Consider the following 18,138-nt stretch of genomic DNA (forward strand, 5'->3'; position numbering starts at 1 on the left):
CTGCACTATTTCAGGCTTTAGACATGGAACCGTGGATCTGCCATCACTGTGGTTGCCACCCTTAAAGTCAAAGTGGGTGTCCCGTCTTTGCAGACGTGAAGTGCATTCGGAGACCACAGCAGATCTAATTACTCTTTTTCCTGTTATCGTGACAGCCGAACCGCATGTCCCGTCAGCCACATACGTTCTGCAGGAAGTTCTACAGATACGATGCTGTCTTGTTTTCCTCCCAAATTAAAGCTAACACACCATTCCTCTGACCTTGACCTTATTTTTCTGACCTGTTCGCTTGTTTTCTGAGTTTACCTAAAATCTTGACGCTCTGGCAGATGTCTTAGTGAGCACTACTGATGCGTTCTTGCGGGATCAGGTGCAAAGGGAATGCGCCACCATCTGCTCTGGATTCCAGCTTTCATTTAGATACACATATTTGAATATTTCTTACTTTCTAATGGGTATCTGGTTTCATTTCTATGCCTACATGGGAGGAGAAATGGATTTGCTAAGAGCTATGGGAACTCTGACTGGGACACAGGAGGACGTGAAGGCGCTCACACGCCCACGCCGTCGCATGCGTCGTCGACCGTGTGGACTCATGTGCTGACTCCCTGCGTGTGTCCTGTGTACGTCTGTTGTGTGTCCTTTCCTGCGGGCAGCTGAAAGCTGACAGTGCTAGGTAACCTGCCTCAGAATCAATTCTTTACATTTCTGTTTTCATTATCCCTGGCCTTCATTCACAGTAAGATAATGTCCTCAATGGATACTTTGCCATTAAAAAAAAAAGTCCTGGTGTGCCTGGGTGGCTCAGTGGGTTAAAGCCTCTGCCTTCAGCTCAGGTCATGATCCCAGGGTCCTGGGATCGAGCCCCACATTGGGCTCTCTGCTAGGCAGAGAGCCTGCTTCCCTTCCTCTGTGTGTGTGCCTCTTTGCCTACTTGTGATCTTTATCAAATAAATGAATTAAAAAAAAAAAAAAGAAGTCCTTGTAGAAAATAACTCATTTGATGATGTCATCACATTTTCATTTCTAAGTTTGGGCTGTAAAAATTACTCCGCTTAATCATTTAGAAAGTCTTTGGCAAATGCATTTTTAAAAAAACCCAAACCTTAAGATCAGGCCATGAAACGGTTATTTATTTCCAGAGCATAAATATATCATATTTTGTAAGGCCAATGTAGTTCTTAGAAAAAAGAACTGCTCATGTAGAGTTATAGTTAAGCATCAAGAATTTCTTGTCTTCAAAACCAAACAGTACCTGCTATGAACGGAGAAATTTTTACCACTGTTTAGGAAGCAGAATAGAACTCCTTTCATCAAGGTGATGTAAGAATCCTTTATTCTAAAACAGTGTTTTCAATTTTAAAATACTGATTTTTATACCTATTTTGAAAGATACATTTGCTGAGGTAGAGATAGCCTTGACTTTGTGAATGTGTGTCTGTGTGGTTCATACCTTTATCCCTTTCTAAGATGATATGTTATAAAGTCCAAGATTTTCAATTATATGTAGAAGGTGCGTTAAAATTGCCTTTAAATTTTCACCAAGATACTAAGGGCCTGTGCGACGTCACGTGGTTGTTACGATGTTAGCGTGCACAACAGAGTGCTCTCGTCCCCACCCCCCACGGTCATCTACATATGGGACAGGTTTTGAAGTTTTCAACGTGGAATTTAAATGGGGCTCTATATGGCTGTTTTGAGACAGTCCGTTCTCAGCAGGCATAGATCTATGGATAAAATCTAACACGATGTTATTGTTTTAAGCTGAAAGAGTAACTTTTCCTCCATTTATAAGTTGTTTTAATGTCCTAATTGAAAACAGTAAACTTGGTTGGGATTAGAATACATTTTTCACTACTCCAAGATAGGCCGTGAGCTCTACAGGAAAACGTTGAGAAACTTGTCATGAAAGGCTACTCGGACGGGGTCTGATATGATTTGTGACCTACCTCCACTCTTGATGAGGATATCAAAGAGGTCGTCCATCTGCTGACTGTGTGCGTTGGAAATCTACAACAAAGGAGAACAGAAATCAGCCTTCTTTCCTACAGACACAGAAGCACTCTCCAATCGGAAGCTCTAAGCGACCTTACGAATCTATCACTTGATAATTTCGAGAACACGGAGGTCACTGGAGACATGAAGCCATTTACCCACTGTGTCACAGCTGATGAGCAGCTAAGAGCAGGAACAGGGCTGATACCTACATCAGCCGACCTATACACATCCCTTAGTCTTTACCACGGCATTCTGAGAGGCCGTTACTACTTGCTTCTAAAAATACTTGATTCACTTCCATTTATGTAAAAATAGAAGGTAGGCGTAAACTGCACTTACAGAGGGCACAGGCCAGGTTTTGACATCTGTGTATCCCCATAATGCTGTCAACACAGTCGAGATAGCCAGCATACCCGTGCCCTGCAAGTTTCCTCAGTGGCCTTTTGTAATAGTGCCATCTTCCTCATGCAACCCAGTGACTGCTTTTTCTGCTTATAGATGAGTTTAGTTCACATTTTCTGGAGTTTTATAGCAATGAATCCTCACAGTGGAAGTGTTTTTGGTAGTGGATGAGGCTTCTTTCATTGAACATAATAATTCTGAGCTTTCTCCACGCTGGAGAGGATGCCTTAGGAATATTTTTATTGCCCAGGAGGTTTGTTTTGGTTGTTTCCATTTTTTGGCTGTTATAAGTTCAGCTGCTGTGGCATTTGTGTACAAATTTCTGCGCTGGGTAAGCACGGAGGAGGGGCATGCTGGAATCCTAGGGGAGTTATGGTGTTAACTTTTTAAGAAATGGCTGCTTGGCAAAGTAATTATTTTTCCGTTTCCACCAGCAGTGTCTGGTATTTCTGGCCATTCCACATCCTTGTCAACACTGGGTATGGTCAGTCGTTTCAATTTTAGGCATCTCATAGGTATGTAGGGGTATGGCGTTGTGGTTTCAATGTGCATTTTCCTAATGACTCATAATGTAGAGTATCTGGTCACATGCTTGCTGGCCATCCATGTATCTTTTTTTGGTGAAACGGCTGCTCTAATCACTTGCCTCTTCCAGACTTCTTCGGTTTACTATTTGCATGGTGTATCTTCTTCTGATTATTTACTTTGAACCTGTGTCTTTGTATTTCAAGTATGTCTCTTCAAACCCGGAAACGGACTTTTAGCTATAGAGAACAGACGAATGGGTACCAGAAGAGGGGTGGGTGGTGGGGGGGCTGGGGGGATAAGGGGGTGCACTTGTCATAAGCAGAGAGGTGTATGGAGGTGCTGAGTCCCTCCGTTGTGCACCTGAAACTAATACTACATTGCATATTAAGTGGAATGTAAATAAAAACATAAAAAATAAAAATTTTATCAACTAGGGCACCTGGGTGACTTAGTCGGTTAAGTGCCTGCCTTCGGCTCAGGTCATGATCTCAGGGTCCTGGGATCGAGCCCCATGTCAGGCTCCCTGCTCAGTGGTGAGTTTGTTTCTCCCTCTCCCTCTGTGATGGCTTCCGCGCACTCTCCAATAAATAAATAAAAATCTTTAAAAATTTGTATCAATGAAAAAAAAAAAGATCTCTCTTATAGGTGCATGTATGTGTTCCCTATTGATTTACACATTACTCTAAGCAGTTTAGTGGCTTAAAATGCTAAAATTATTATCTCCGTTTCTGTGGGTCAGGAATTTAGCAAGAGTTTAGATGAGTAGTTCTGGCTTGGGATCTTTCATGGGTCAAGATGTTGGCCAGGCTCCAGCCATCTTCAGGGGAGAATGTGCTTACAAAGATGGCTCACTCCACGATGGCCATTCGGTCCTGGGGATTGACAGGAGGCCTCCGTTCCCCTTCACCTGGGCCTGTCCAGAGCGCTGCAGGAGGGACTTGCCTTTTCTGAACTAGCATCAGAAGTCTAGCACCATCACTTCGGCCAGTTCGGTCATAAGCGAGTCATGAGTCCAGGCCCAGGGAGGGATGTCAAAGAAATACCAGACCTCTTAAGATGTAGTTAGTTGGGTCTGTCTGATAATTTCTGCATTTTAAAAAAATTTTATTTATTTATTAATTTAATTTATTTATTTGACAGAGATCACAAGTAGGCAGAGAGGCAGAGTCGGGGAGGGGGGAAGCAGGCTCCCCGCTGAGCAGAAAGCCTGATCGGGGCTCGATCCCAGGACCCTGAGATCATGACCTGAGCTGACGGCAGAGGCTTTAGCCCACTGAGCCACCCAGGCGCCCCAATCTTTCTATTTTATAAAAGCTGTACTTCAGTTGTTGCTGTAGGCATATAGTAAACATCCTTAGTTCTTCACAGATTATTTCATGTTGTACTGTTGTATATAAAATATAAAATCCCTGAAAACGTAAAGATCCACTTCCTCTGAAATTTCATTAGTTATTTTATTTTTTACGGTATAGGTTTTTTGGTGATGAATTCTTATGTTTCCTTTACCTGAAAATATCTTTAGTTCATTTTCATTCTTAAAGGACATTTTTTACTTGATGGAGAATATTCCGGTTTGACAGTCTGTTCTTCCCCTCTAAGAGTTTCTAGAGATCTTGTTCCACTGTTTTCTGATTCTGGTAGTTTCTGATGAAAAGTCAATCATAAAACAAATTGTTGTTACCCTGTGTGCACTGTGTTTCGTTTCATGCTGTCAAGATCTGCTCTTTAATTCGGCGGTCAGTAATTTGACTATGGTAGGACTAGGCCTTCTGTTTGTCCTGGTTGGTGTTCACTGAGTATCTCCAAGTTATAAACATGTCTTCATCACACTGGTGAAAAATCTGACCTTTATTACAGTATTTTATCTGCCTCATTCTCTTCTCAGATTCCTCTCGTGCCCATCTTAGACTGTCTGACATTCTGGGCTCCTTAAAAACATTTTAGTTATTTAGACTGGAGAAATTCTATTGGTTTATCTTCAAGTTCATTGACTAAATTTTACCTTTTACCAACCTACAGCCTTTTTACCTTTTTCACTGTCGCCTCCATTCTTTGAAGACCATCCATAATTTTTTTCATTTTATTTTTTCCATTTCATTAAAAAATCATTTCTATATTTGCTAGTTTTCATTCATTATGAATATATTTTCCTTTACCTCACGGATTGTTAGTGGTTTTAAAGTCCTTATCTGCAAGTTCTAACATCCGGATTAGCTGGTCTTAGTTGACTGCCTTTTGCCCTTGAGAGAGGACTGCATTTTCTTATTTGCACACTGTACGTTAGGAATGCCTGTTATGGATATCAAATTGTGAAGCCTCTGTATTCTGTTATTTTTCTCACATGAGTGGCTTTTTTGTTTTTTTTTAAATATTTTATTTATTTGATAGAGACACGGAGAGAGAGGGAACACAGGCGGGGGGAGTGGGAGAGGGAGAAGCAGGCTTCCTGCGGAGCAGAGAGCCCGATGCAGCATCAACCCTAGGACCCGGGACCATAACCTGAGCAGAAGGCGGACGCTTAAGGCCTGAGCCACCCGGGCGCCCTGAGTGGTTTCTTGTGTGTCAGCAGGCACTTAATGACCTTTCAAAATGTTTTTTGGGTAGAAGTTCCAATCACAGCTCACATCTTTTATCTGTAGCTCACCTTCCAGGACCACAGAGTGCCTGTGTGGCTGAGGGGTCTGCTGGAGGTGTGGGCAGACAATTTGGGGATCTCCCCTCTAGTTCTTCCCCTCTTAGGTTGATCTCAACTCGGCTCTCTGACTTCCCGGGGCATAAAAGCTCTGGTTTTTCTGCCAGTAACCTCACCACTTAGCTTGATGCCAGAGTAAAAGCAGCAGAAGAGCGAAGTGACGCTCTCTCGCCCTCCCCTGCGCGGACTCCTCACCAGACTGTGACCGCATCAGATCCCTCTCCAGGGCCTCCATGTTCCTGCTTTTTGTCTTAGGACCAGGCTGTACAGCTGATAGCGCTGGTAGGTTCCTTCGCCAGCAGTGGAACTGGAAGTCTGAGTAAACGTATTTGAAAAACCTCAGGATGCCTGGAGTTTGATGCGCAGAGCTATATAGAGACGACCAGCCCCGGATGGAGAGCGGGGCTCCCTCCGCCTACAAGCACGAACCAGAGATTAAAGTGACGTCATCGTTCTCTGGTGTTGCTCCATGTTATAGACTGAGAAGTTCTGAGAACCAGGTTAGGAAGGAGGAGTGCTACCTTTTGTTTCTCTAAAAATGCCAGTTTAAGGGGCGCCTGGGTGGCTCAGTCGTGAAGCGTCTGCCTTTGGCTCCGGGCATGATCCCAGGGTCCTGGGATCGAGTCCTGCATCGGGCCCCCTGGTCCAGCACCACTGGTTCTCCCATCCTTCGTGTACGTGTTTCCAACTCTTCCTGAAATTTGGTTTTTCCCTCACAGAGAAGGGCCCCTGCTGAGGACGGACCCGAAGAAACCTTTCGCGACGACCCCAGTGCCGCTCCCTTGGCCCGAAGCACAAGGCAAGCGCCCCCGCCCTCAGGGAGGCCCCCCCCGCCCCCCCTGCCGAGCACCCCTGCCCGCCTTGGGCAAGGGCGCCAGACCAGACACGCACTGCGGCTGCTCCCCGAGGCCAGCAGGTGGGTCAGCGAGACACTCCCCGGCTGAGGGCCCGGCCCGGCCGGGGCCTGCTGCAGAGAGTGTGTCGACAGCTCTTGGCACACAAGCCATCGGGCCACACCGAGTCCCCCCCGAGAACGTGGGAGCTCGGGCACCGGCACAGCTGGGCTGACAGCCCCGTTTGCTGCGGGCGCCGAACGCTCTTCCTGGGACGGCTCGAGTGTGTCCTCTGCTCGCAGGGCCCGCGGAGTGCCGTGACGCCCACCCGCGGCAGCCTCGGTGAGGCGGGGGTTCCTTCCTGAAAGTGCCCGTGCTCGGTTTAGATGGGCAGGGAGACCAGGAGAGAGGCTCGGGGGGCGGGGGGGGGGGGAGGGGATGGGGGTGGGGGCGAGGTTCCCATTGCTGGGCGCCCGCCACAGGCCAGCCAGGCATCTTATGCACACGGTGAACTCAGGAGGACCCCAGGCCTGTCCGCTTCCAAGGGCCTTTGCTCAACATGCTAGCAAAGCTGCCCGCCGGAGCGGAGAGGGCTGTGGACAAGAGTGAGGCGAGGCCGGGCGAGGCGGGGGCTGAGCACTCTTGACGTCCAGCCAGGGCCAAGGTCGTTTCATGCCACCCTGACAAATATGGAGACCTTAGAACAGAGGGACCTGCAATAGACTTCTGGGAAAATGGTGGTTTGTCCCACGGAAACACCTAGGTAATAGCCACGTCGGTGCAACTAAGACGGCGGGCACAACAGCCTTCCCACGGCGAGCGGCAGACAGGAGGACACACGGGAGAGAGCAGGGAGGCCGAGACGCAGGAGGGCCAGTGAGACTAGCCGCAGATGAGGGACACCACAAGCACGAGAAGGGAGAGGGCCCTCCATCAGGCACTCCAGCCCCAGGGGAGCTGCACTGGGAAGATTTGGAAGCCAGTGGGGCTTAGCTCAGGGAGCGCCAGATGGCCATAGGAAACGGAGCCCCCCCATCCTTAAAGACCCTGCCAGACTACCCACTGAGATACAGCCTAGAAGCAGCAGTTTGAAAAGCACCTGGCGTGTAAGGGAAGACTGACTGCCTGATCTCAGAACCTGTGCTGGGGAGGAAGTGATCTTTGGGAGACTTCAGCAAGGGCAAAAGAGCCGGGCTGGGGTGGCGCCGTTCCTCCTCTGCCCGAGCCTGGACCCCTGACACTTGCAGGCACCAGGGCAAACACCCTCACCTGCCTTGCGAACACCACCCCCTGCTCCGCACTCTCCTGGGCGCACACACCCTGCCACCTGCCCCAGGCAGAGAGGACAGTAACGAATTCTATTGCAGCCTCAGCAGGAAGCAGGGGCAGGCCTCTGACCGGACAGCTGACCCACCAAGGAAAGGCTCTTGGAGACAAGGCAGGGAGAGTGCCCTGCGGGTTGGTCCAACCACAGCCCTGGCAAGTGGGCTGAGGGCAGGGATCTGGTTTCCTCCAACTACAAGCCCAAGGCTGCCCTGGTCTGGTCCCGTAACAGCCCAGAGATCAAACCCTGCCACAACAGGCAAAGTGGGCCGCTGCAGCCGCCTGGACTGCAGGCAAACACGGCTCAGCCACCGCAGTAGGATGCACGCAACACACGTCAGACCCCCCCCCCCCCCCCCCAGCAGCTACTGCTGGGGAACAGGCACGGGGCACTACGGACCTCCCCCTCCCGAGGCCACTGCTCTTAAGTGCAGGAGACGGAGCTGACTTTCCTAGTACACAAAACAACCCGAGATGGAGACGGGAATGCATCCCCACATATAAGAAAGAACCGAAAATGACCTATTCAATAAATGAAATTAAAAAGCTACAAGAGGGAATCGATCATAGAGTAGAGGAAGCAGAAGACTGGATGAGGCAGCTGGAAGACAGAGTAACGGAGAGCAACCAAGCTGAACAACAAAAGCAGCAGCAGTGAGAACAGGGTAAGGGAACTCTGCGACACGTTATGAGGATCCCAGAAGGAGAGGAGAGAGAAAAGGGAGCACACAATTTATCTGAAGAAGTAAGAGCTAAAAACTTTCTTAATCTGGGGAAGGAAGCAGGCCCGTGTAGACCACACCGAGTAAACAGCTGTATGCCAAGGAAACTCCATGTGACTCTCCCCTCATTTGTCGGCATAAACTTGCAGCACAGAAGGGAGTGGTATTGATGAGGGAGCAGGAGGCTGGCTGAGGACAAAGCAAGAGCTGGCGCCTTGCACCCCCCCCTTCATCCGCTCCCCTCCATATGTGTAGCATTCCTCAGGCACCCGTGACCGCCCTAAAACGATAAATAGTTAACTTGCTGAGATCACAGTCCTGCAAGACAGGAGTCCCCCTTGGTTTGCAAATGTCCTTGAGATTACAACAAAGAAGTTACCTTATCAATAGCCCAATTTCCAAAGACACAGAACTCAGTTCCTCAAGCCCTAATGTCACCCTCCCCTCCATAAAAAACCGAAGGAGGCGGAGGTAGAAGGAAAAGTAAAGTTAAATGTCTTCTAAACCTAAATCTCATTAACAAGGATGCTTGATAGCAGGAATGTAACATTCCACCAGACTCCCAATTGTCTTTACTTGATAGTAACCAGGCCTTCAATATCCTGATAGTATTCTTTGCCCCAATAGCCCTTCTGGACACCCCTTTGTCCTCACCTACCCAACTCCTGTGTATATAACCAGCCACTCCTCACAACCCGGGGCAGCAGCTCTTCCTGCCCACGGGTCCTGTCCCCGTGCTTTAATAAACCACCATTTTGCACCAAAGATGTCTTAAGAATTCTTTCTTTAGTCATCAGCTCCGAACCTCACCCCACCGAACCTGACTTAGGTTCTGGGACTTCATCAGTATGATATATTCCAAGTGCTAAAAGGAAAAAACTGCCAAAAATACTCACCCAGCAAGGATATCATTCAGAGAATTAAAAGGAGAGAAAAAGAGTTTCCCAAACAAAACATAAAGGACTTCATCACCACTAAACCAGCTCCACAAGAAACATTAGGGGATTTCTTTGGAAAGAAAAGGCTATCATGAGGAGGAAGAAAATTAGGAAAGGAAAAATTTCACAGGTAAATACAAACATAATGAAACTAGATTAATCCTATAAAACCCAGTGTGAAGGTTAAAGTACAAAAGCAGTAAAATCAATTATACCTATAACAGGGGAATGGCCAAAAAAAAAAGGGATGTAAAAGTATGACATCATGTACATAAAATGTGCAAGGGGGAGGAGTAAAAATGTAGTGCTTTCAGAATGGATGCACATTTAAATGACCATCAACTTAATATATATTTGCTATATATGCACAGGATGTTATCTCTCATCCTAATGGTAATCACAAATCAAAAATTGGTAATAGATACGCAAAAAAGAAAGAAGAAGGAATCAAGCAGATCACTCAAAAAAGACATCGAACCACAAGGGAAGAGAGCAAGACGGGAAAGGAGCAGAGAAATAAAATCCAACCATAAAACAAGTAACAAAGTGGTAATAAGTACATGCCCATTAATAATTAGTTTGAATGTAAATGGTCTAAATGTTCCAATCAAAAGACACAGGGTGACCGAATGGACAGGGTGACCGAATGGTCCATCTATACAGGGCTGACGGGAGCCCACCTTCAGACCTAAAGACTCACGCAGATTGCAACTGAAGGGATGGAAAACATTTATCCTGCAAATGGGAGTGAAAAGGAAGCTGGCAGAGCAATTCTTACAGTATTGGACAAAACAGACTTTAAGACAAAGGACACTACATAATGATAAAGCCAACAACTGAGTAAGAGGATCTAACAATTGCAAACAGTTAACGCACCCAATCTGGGAGCACCTAAACCTAAAGAAACTACTAACACACGTAAGGGAAGAAACTGACAGTGGTATTTAATAGTCAGGGACCTCACACTTACATCAATGGACAGATCATCCAGACAAAAACAAGGAAATAGTGGCTTTGAATGACACATTGGACTAGATGAACCTAATACACATTCAAAGCATTTCATTCAAAAACAGCAAAATACATTCTTTTCAAGTACATATGGAGCGTTCTTCAGAATAGATCACAGACAAAACAAGTCTCAATAAATTTAAAAAAGACTGAAGTCCTATCATGCATCTTTTCCAACCACAATGGCATGAAACTAAAAATTAATCACGAGAAATAAATCTGGAAAGAACACGGTATGTGGAGGCTAAATAATGCACGACTAAACAATGACTGGGTCAGCCCGTAAATCAAAGAGGAAACAAACCAGAGACAAACGAGACTGAAAACATAATGCTCCAAAATCTTTGGGATGGAGCAAAACTATTCTAAGACGAAAGATGACAGCAATGGAGGCCTACCTCAAGGGGCAGGAAGAATCTCAAGCAACTTAGTCTTAAACCTAGAAGAGCTAGAAAAAGAACAACGCTCAAAGCCAGTAGAAAGAACGAAATAATAAAGATTAGAGCAGAAATAAATGAAATAGAGACAAAAATAACCACAATGGGATAGATCAGGGAAACCAGGAACTGTTTCCTTGAAATCACAACTAAGATAAACCTTTAGCTAACCTCATCAAAAAAGGAGGACTCAGAGTCACGAATGAAGGAGAAGCAGTAATACCGCAGAAAGACAAGAGTACAAGGGAATACTATGAAAACTGATGTGCTAACAAACTGGACAAGCTAGAAGAAATGGATGAATTCCTAGAAACATATCACTTTCCCAAAGTGAATTAGGAAGAGACAGAAAATTTGAACAGACTGATTACAAAGAAATAAAATCAAGTAATAAAAAAAAACTTCAACAAACAAAAGTCCAGGACCGGATGGCTTCACAGGTGACTTCTACCAAACATTTAAAGAAGAGTTAAGACTTATTATTTTCAAACTAATCCAAAATAGAAGAGGAAGGAAAGCTTCTAAATTTATTTTACAAGTCCAGCACTGCCCTGACACCAAAACCAAAAAAAGACACTACAAGAAAAAGAAAACCGTGGGCCAGTATTTCTGATGAACACAGATGCAAAATCCTTAACAAAATATTAGCAAACCTAATTCAACAGTACATTAAAAAGATCATTCACCATGAACAAGTGGTTTTTATTCCTGGGATGAAAGGGGGGTTTGATACTTGCAAATCAATCAATGTGATACATGACCTTGGTAAGAGAAAGTAAGAACCATATGATCACATCAGTTGATGCAGAAAAAGCATTTGCTAAAGCATGACATCCATTTATGATAAAAACTCTCACCAAAGGTTTAGAGGGAACATACCTCAGCATCATAAAGGCCGCATGTGAAAAACCCCACATTCAATGGTGAGAAACAGCTCTTCCTCTGAGATCAGGAACAAGTCAAGGATGTCTACGCTCACCACTTTTATTCAACACAGCACTGGAAGTCCTAGCCATAGTAATCAGACACAAAATGAACTAAAAGGTATCCAAACTGAAAAGAAAGAAGTAAAACTTTTATTTGCAGATGACATGATACTATATGTAAAAAAACACTCAAGACTCCACCAAGAAACTACTAGAACTGATAACTGAGTAAATACAAGGTTAATATAGAAATCTGTTGCATTTCTATACATTAATAAAATGAAGTAGCAGGAGGAGACATTAAGGAAACAAGCCCATTTTCAACTGTACCAAAAAGAGTTAAATACCTAGGGATAAACTTAACCATGGAAGTAAAAGACTTGTAGTCTGAAAACTATGAAACTTATGAAAGAACCTGAAGATGACAAACAAGTGGAAAGACAGTCCATGTTTATGAGTGGAAGAACCAATATTGTGAAAATGTTCACACTACCCAAAGCGATCCACAGATTTAATTCAGCCTCTACCAAAATACCAACACTGTCCACAGAACTAGAGCAAATAATCCTAAAATTTGTATGGAACCACAAAAGACCCCGAGGAGCCAAAGCCATCTTGAAGAAGAAGAATGAAGTTGGAGGCATCACAATCCCAGTTGTCAAGATACAAAACTATAGTGATCGCAACAATATTACACAGGCAGCAGTGATCACATGTTGATCAATAAAACAGAATACAATCCAGATATAAAGCTATTCTATGGCCAATTAATCTATGACAAAGGAAGCAAGAATACACAATCAAGTAAACACAGTCTAACTTAAACAGTGTTGGGGAAACTGGACAGCTACATTCAGAAGAATGAAACTGGACGCCTTTTTTACACTGTGCACAGAAATAAATTCAAAATGATTAAGGACCTAGATGTGAGACCTGAAACCATGAAAGTTCTAGAAGAAAACGCAGGCAATAACTTCTTGCATATCACTCATAGAAGCATTTTTTAATATATGTCTCCTCTGGAAAGGGAAACAAAAGCAAAATTAAACTTGGTGCTACACCCGAGATAAAAAGTTTCTGCCAGTAAAGGAAACCATCAACAAAACAAAGAGGCAACCTATTGAATTGGAGAAGATATTTGCAAATGATATATCTGATATATATATTTGCAAAATATATAAAGAACTTAAACAATTCAATACCAAAAAAAACCAAACCAAACAAAACAAAAAATAGTTTCTCCAAAGAAGACACAGGTGGCCAAGAGACACGTGAAAAGATGCTCAACACCACTCATCATCAGGGAAATGCAAATCAAAACCACAAGGAGCTCTCACCTCCCACCTGTCAGAATGGCTAAAAATAACAAGTGTTGATGAGGACGTGGAGAAAAAGGAACCCTTGTGCACTGTGGGTGTGAATGCAAACTGGTGATGCCACTGTGGAAAACAGTATGGGGGTTCCTCAAAAATTAAAAATAGAATTACCTTACAATCCAGTAATCTCAGTACGGGGTATTTATGCAAAGAAAACAAAACACTAATTTGTAAAGAGATATGCACCCCCCGCGGAAAGTCAGCATTATTTACAATACCCAAACTATGGAAGCAACCCGAGTCCACCACAGGCGAATGCCTGAAGGAGGTGTGGTATTCACACACAATGGAATCCTACTCTGCCGTAAAAACAAGGATGGACCCAGAGGGGATAATGCTAAGTGAAGTCAGTCAGGGAGAGAAAGACAAGTACGAGAAGCGATCTCCCTCATAAGTGGAATTTCAGAAACAAACAAAGGAAAAAGAGGCAATCAAAAAACCGACTCCTAAATACAGAGAACTGGTTGTTGCCAGAGGGAGGTGAGTGGGGGGGATGGCTGAAATTAAGGGGATTAGCACTGAGAAGTGTATAGAATTACGGAGTCACTATATTGTACACCTGCAACTAATCGAACACTGTGTGTTAATTGTACTTGAATAAAAAGAGAGAAGCCCATATAAAATACATGCCGGGGCCCATCACCTCATCTATCCTTCATGGGACCCATTCCTCCAAGGAGAATTTAAAGGAAAAACTTCGAGTTTGATTAAGTAGGAATTGAAGGTTCCACAGCTGCCAAACTGTCTGGGAGTCTTCACGGTGCACGGTATTTTGATTTAAAGTAGCATTTACAGGAGAAGCATGGGAAATGGCCGAGTGGGAGGCTCCTGAGCTCACTTCCCATGGACACATCAAGTGTGGAACTAAATATAGTGAGACTCACTCTGAAATGACCTGGAGGCTAACAAAGTTCTCTCCCACAGCTAAAGATCTAAAGAAGGCCCCACAGAGAAGGGAGGGGGGGGGCAGGGACACGGTGAGGAACCAAATCCCTGGCACCGTGCTCTAGGTCACCTGGGAGCGTGGGAGTCCTCCATGAGGATCGAGGGGGATCAAGCCCCACGGTGGGCACCCCACCCTGGGGATTTGCAATGGGTAGATGAGCCCCCCAAACCTCTGGCTTTGCAAATCAGTGGGGCAGAGGCCAGAAGGCTCTAGGGAGGGGCGCCTGGGTGGCTCAGTGGGTTAAAGCTTCTGCCTTCAGCTCAGGTCATGATCCCAGGGTCCTGGGATTGAGCCCTGCATCGCATCTGCTCAGCAGGGAGCCTGCTTCCTCCTCTCTGTCTACTTGTGATGTCTGTCTGTCAAATAAGTAAATAAAATCTTTAAAAAAAAAGGCTCTAGGGACCTGAGATTCTGCTCTTAAAGGGCCAGTACTTTTTATCACTTGGTGTGAGACCTGGCACAGAAGTGGCAGTTTGGAAAGTGTCCAGGTTGTGTGTGAAGGGGACTTACTTTTTTAGGGCAAGTGCTGGGAGAGCAGGGATCTGGGGATAATTTGTATATGAATGTAACTGCTGCTGGGAGCCAGCTCTGACCCTCCTTCTCTCTGTATCCTGCTAGCTGTCGCCCTGCCCGCCAGCACACCCACAGAAGTCTTGGCCAGTCACGACAGCAGAGTGCACACAGTCCACACAGAGGACACCCCTGGAGTGACCAGTTCTGGTGAGCAGGGGGGTCTGCATTCCTGGGCCTCACAGGATGCCTTCTACACAGGCCACCACTTTTAAGACCAGGAGATGTAGCCGGCCTATCTCAGACACAGAAACAAATCCAGAGGCAGACTACATGAAACAGAAGCAGTCTGCCTGATGAAGAAGTCAAAGTAATGGTCATAAAGATGCTCAATGGATCTAAGAGAAGAGTGGGTGAACTTAGAACTCCAAGAAGCAGAGAACAGAAAAAAGAATCAATCAAAGCTGAAGAATAAAATAAAGGAGCTGAAAAACACACGCGAGAGAATCAACAGCAGATTAAAGGATGCAGGAGAACAGGTGCATGATCTGGAAGACAGGGTAGTGGAAATCATCCAAATTTAACAGCCCAATAAATAAATAAATAAATAGAGAGAGAGAGAGAGAGAGAGAGAGAGAGAATATGAGGATAGGTTAGGAGACCTCTGGGGCAACAAGTGCACTGATATTCGTATTTTAAGTGTCCTTGGAGGAGAAGAGAGAGAGAAAGGGCCAGAAAACTTACTTGAAGAAATAATATCTGAAAACTTCCCTAACCTGAGGAAGGAGGCTGCCTGGTCCAGTAAGCACAGAGAGCTCCAAACAAGATGAACCCAAGGATGTCCACATAAAAATTAAAATGTCAAAAAATTTAAGATAAAGAGAGTCTGTTTATTAGAAACAGTAAGAGAAAGGCAACTAGTTATGTATAAGGAAAGTTGAGGCTATAAGCTGAGTTTTCAGCAGGAACTTTGCCAGAAGGGAGAGGCATAATATATTCAAAGTAGTGAGAGGGAAAAAAAATCTACAACCAAGAATACTCAGCAAGGATATCATTCAGAATTGGGGGAAATATAAAGAGTTGCCCAGGCCACCAGAAGTCAGAGGAGTATATCACCACTGAAGTGGCCTCACAATGAATCTTAAAGGAACTTCTTTAAGTAGAAAAGGCCATAACTTGAAGTAAGAAAATTATGAAAGGGAAAAGTTTAATCCAAGCATGGCATCAAAGAATGTCATCTAATTACAAAAAAAGCAAAAGAACTATGAAAAGAAATACCAAACAAAACAAAACACCAAAAAGCAGAAACAGTTTAAAAAATGGCAATAAGTATATAACTTTAAATATAAACAGACTAAATGCTCCAAAGACATAAGGTTACTGAATGGATGAAAAAAAGGTAAGACTTACCTATATGCTGCCTATGAGAGACTGACTTCAGATCTACAGACACATACAGATGTGAAGGGACAGAAAAAGACAGTCCATACAAATGCAAAAAAAAAAAAAAAAAAAAAAAAAGCTGATGTAGCAATATTTAAACAGACACGGGCTAACCGGGTGATGGCCGTTAGGGACGGCCCTGATGTCCTGAGCACTGGGTGGGGTATGGACTGCTGAATTACTAAATTCTACCTCTGAAACTGATAATAGATGTTAACTGAGTTTAAGTTAAAACAACTTAAAAACCCAGACTTTAAAGCCAAGGCTGGAACAAGAGACACTTGCTTGTCTTCGAAATGCTCAAAGACACTGAGCATTGCTCATCATCAGGGAACTATGTATCAAAACCCCTAGAGACCACTTTGTACCAGTCAGCATGGCCTGTATCAAAGACAAGACGTAACAAGCGTTGGCAAGACTGTGGAGAAAAGGGAATTCTCCTTTTGCACTGCCGGTGGGAATGCAAACTGGTGCGGCCACTGTGGAAAGCAGTCGGGGGCTCCTCAGAAAGCGACAACTAGAGCGACGGTGGGATCCGGCAATTCCACTTCTGGGTATTTATTTGAAGAATGCAAAAACATTAATTCAAAAAGATAAATGCACCGCAGTGGTGACCGCAGCGTCACTTCCACGAGCCAAGCTACGGGGGCAGCCCCAGTGTCCGCCGACAGACGAAGGGCTGAAGGTGGCATGCTGCACACACTCCCTCACACGGAGGAGTATTACTCTGCGGTAATAAAGAGTCTCTTTCCCCTCTGTGACAGTAGGGATGGACTGAGAGGGAACTTCGCTAAGAGAAGTCAGTCAGAAAAACACAAATACCGGCTGAGTTCGCTGACTCGTGGAATCTAAAAAGCACAACAAACGAACAGAACGGACACCGACTCAAAACCACAAACACTGGTGTTGTGGGAGGGGGCGGGTGAAAGAGAAGGGGATGAAGGGTACAAATGTCCGGTTCCCGAATACAGCACAGCGACGGTCAGTGACCTCGGAGTGACTCTGTGGTGACAGATGGGAACCACACTTACACTGCTGAGCGTTCTATAACGTCTATAAACGTCGATCCCTGTGTCGTACGCCTGAAACCAATGTAATATTGAATGTTGCCCCTACTTCAATTAAAAAAAACAGCATTTAAAGTGCAAACAAGGCTCCTGGCTCTGAAATTTGTGTTTCTGTTGCGGCAAGTATGTCTTCAACAAAGGACCCGTGTGTGGGTGACTGCCCAGATGCAAGCCCGTGGATGTGGCCGCTGGGCTCACTCACCTCTGGGAGGGAGGACTGGGCGCTGCGTGTCTGCTTGATGGCCTCCTCGTAGCGGGGAGGGTCTTTCGTCTTGGGGACCGGGCTCCCAAACAGGGAGTGCTGGACGACACACGGCTGGGGTGGCGGGGGTGAGCCGGGCTGAGGCAAACAGAGGGAGGGACACGTCAGCTCCTGGCCAGGCAGGGCCCTGCCCTCAGCACGGGGGAGCCCCAGGACCTAGGACCTGCATGGCTGCCAGGGTGCCATCCTGTGTGGGAAGGGCCACCTCTACTGTGCTAAGAGTTAAGCTGCCCCTCACAACGGGCACCACAGTAGTCTGTTCTGTCGCACGCATGCGGACAATCCAGGGTGAGAACGCTGGGGCGTGGAATGCTTCTGGACGCCAGCAAGCACGTCCTGTAGCTGCTGCTCCGTGCTCATGGCATTACCTTGCTGGAGGTGGTAGGTCCGTTCTGCAGGGAGGGCAGTGGGGCACTTCTGGGCTGCAGAACGCTGGGGGGAGTCTTAGTGACACACGGCTGCTGGGCCGCTGGGGCGGGTGCTCTCGGGTAGGGGAGAACGGCGCTCGACGCGGAGGTTGTGAAAACCTGTAAAGAACCAATATTTTCCATTCAGTGTGTTCTTTTCCTCTTCCGACCAAAGAATACCACGTTTTCGGACAAGGGTCAGCAAATGTTTGCTGGAAAGAGTCATCAGGGATCCAGCTAGGGCCTGCAGGCCCCGGGTTTCTCCTCTCTCCTGCGGTAGCCCAGAGGCAGCCTCGACAATACAGAAATAAATGGGT

At 45.6% G+C, this 18,138-nt stretch overlaps 1 protein-coding gene and 1 long non-coding RNA gene across 8 annotated transcripts in view; one reads left to right on the forward strand and one right to left on the reverse strand.

Moving 5' to 3' along the window:
* The window catches only part of LOC131819708 (uncharacterized), a 52,791-nt gene extending 35,448 nt beyond the window's left edge, over nucleotides 1–17,343 (forward strand). Inside the window, exons 2-3 of the long non-coding RNA XR_009349302.1 lie at nucleotides 6,340–6,536; nucleotides 14,751–17,343. This is a non-coding gene — a long non-coding RNA (uncharacterized LOC131819708). The remainder of the gene's footprint in view (nucleotides 1–6,339; nucleotides 6,537–14,750) is intronic.
* MRTFB (myocardin related transcription factor B) overlaps nucleotides 1–18,138 on the reverse strand; it is a 261,518-nt gene that overhangs the window by 8,993 nt on the left and 234,387 nt on the right. For all 7 annotated transcript variants that reach the window (XM_059154986.1, XM_059154981.1, XM_059154985.1 and 4 more), the window contains 3 exons: nucleotides 17,783–17,941; nucleotides 17,355–17,492; nucleotides 1,950–2,010 (listed from right to left, as the gene is read on the reverse strand). In XM_059154986.1, coding sequence (XP_059010969.1) covers nucleotides 1,950–2,010; nucleotides 17,355–17,492; nucleotides 17,783–17,941 — 358 coding nt within the window. The remainder of the gene's footprint in view (nucleotides 1–1,949; nucleotides 2,011–17,354; nucleotides 17,493–17,782; nucleotides 17,942–18,138) is intronic.

Source organism: Mustela lutreola, chromosome 17 (genome assembly GCF_030435805.1).
Source record: "Mustela lutreola isolate mMusLut2 chromosome 17, mMusLut2.pri, whole genome shotgun sequence".
Taxonomy (NCBI): domain Eukaryota; kingdom Metazoa; phylum Chordata; class Mammalia; order Carnivora; family Mustelidae; genus Mustela; species Mustela lutreola.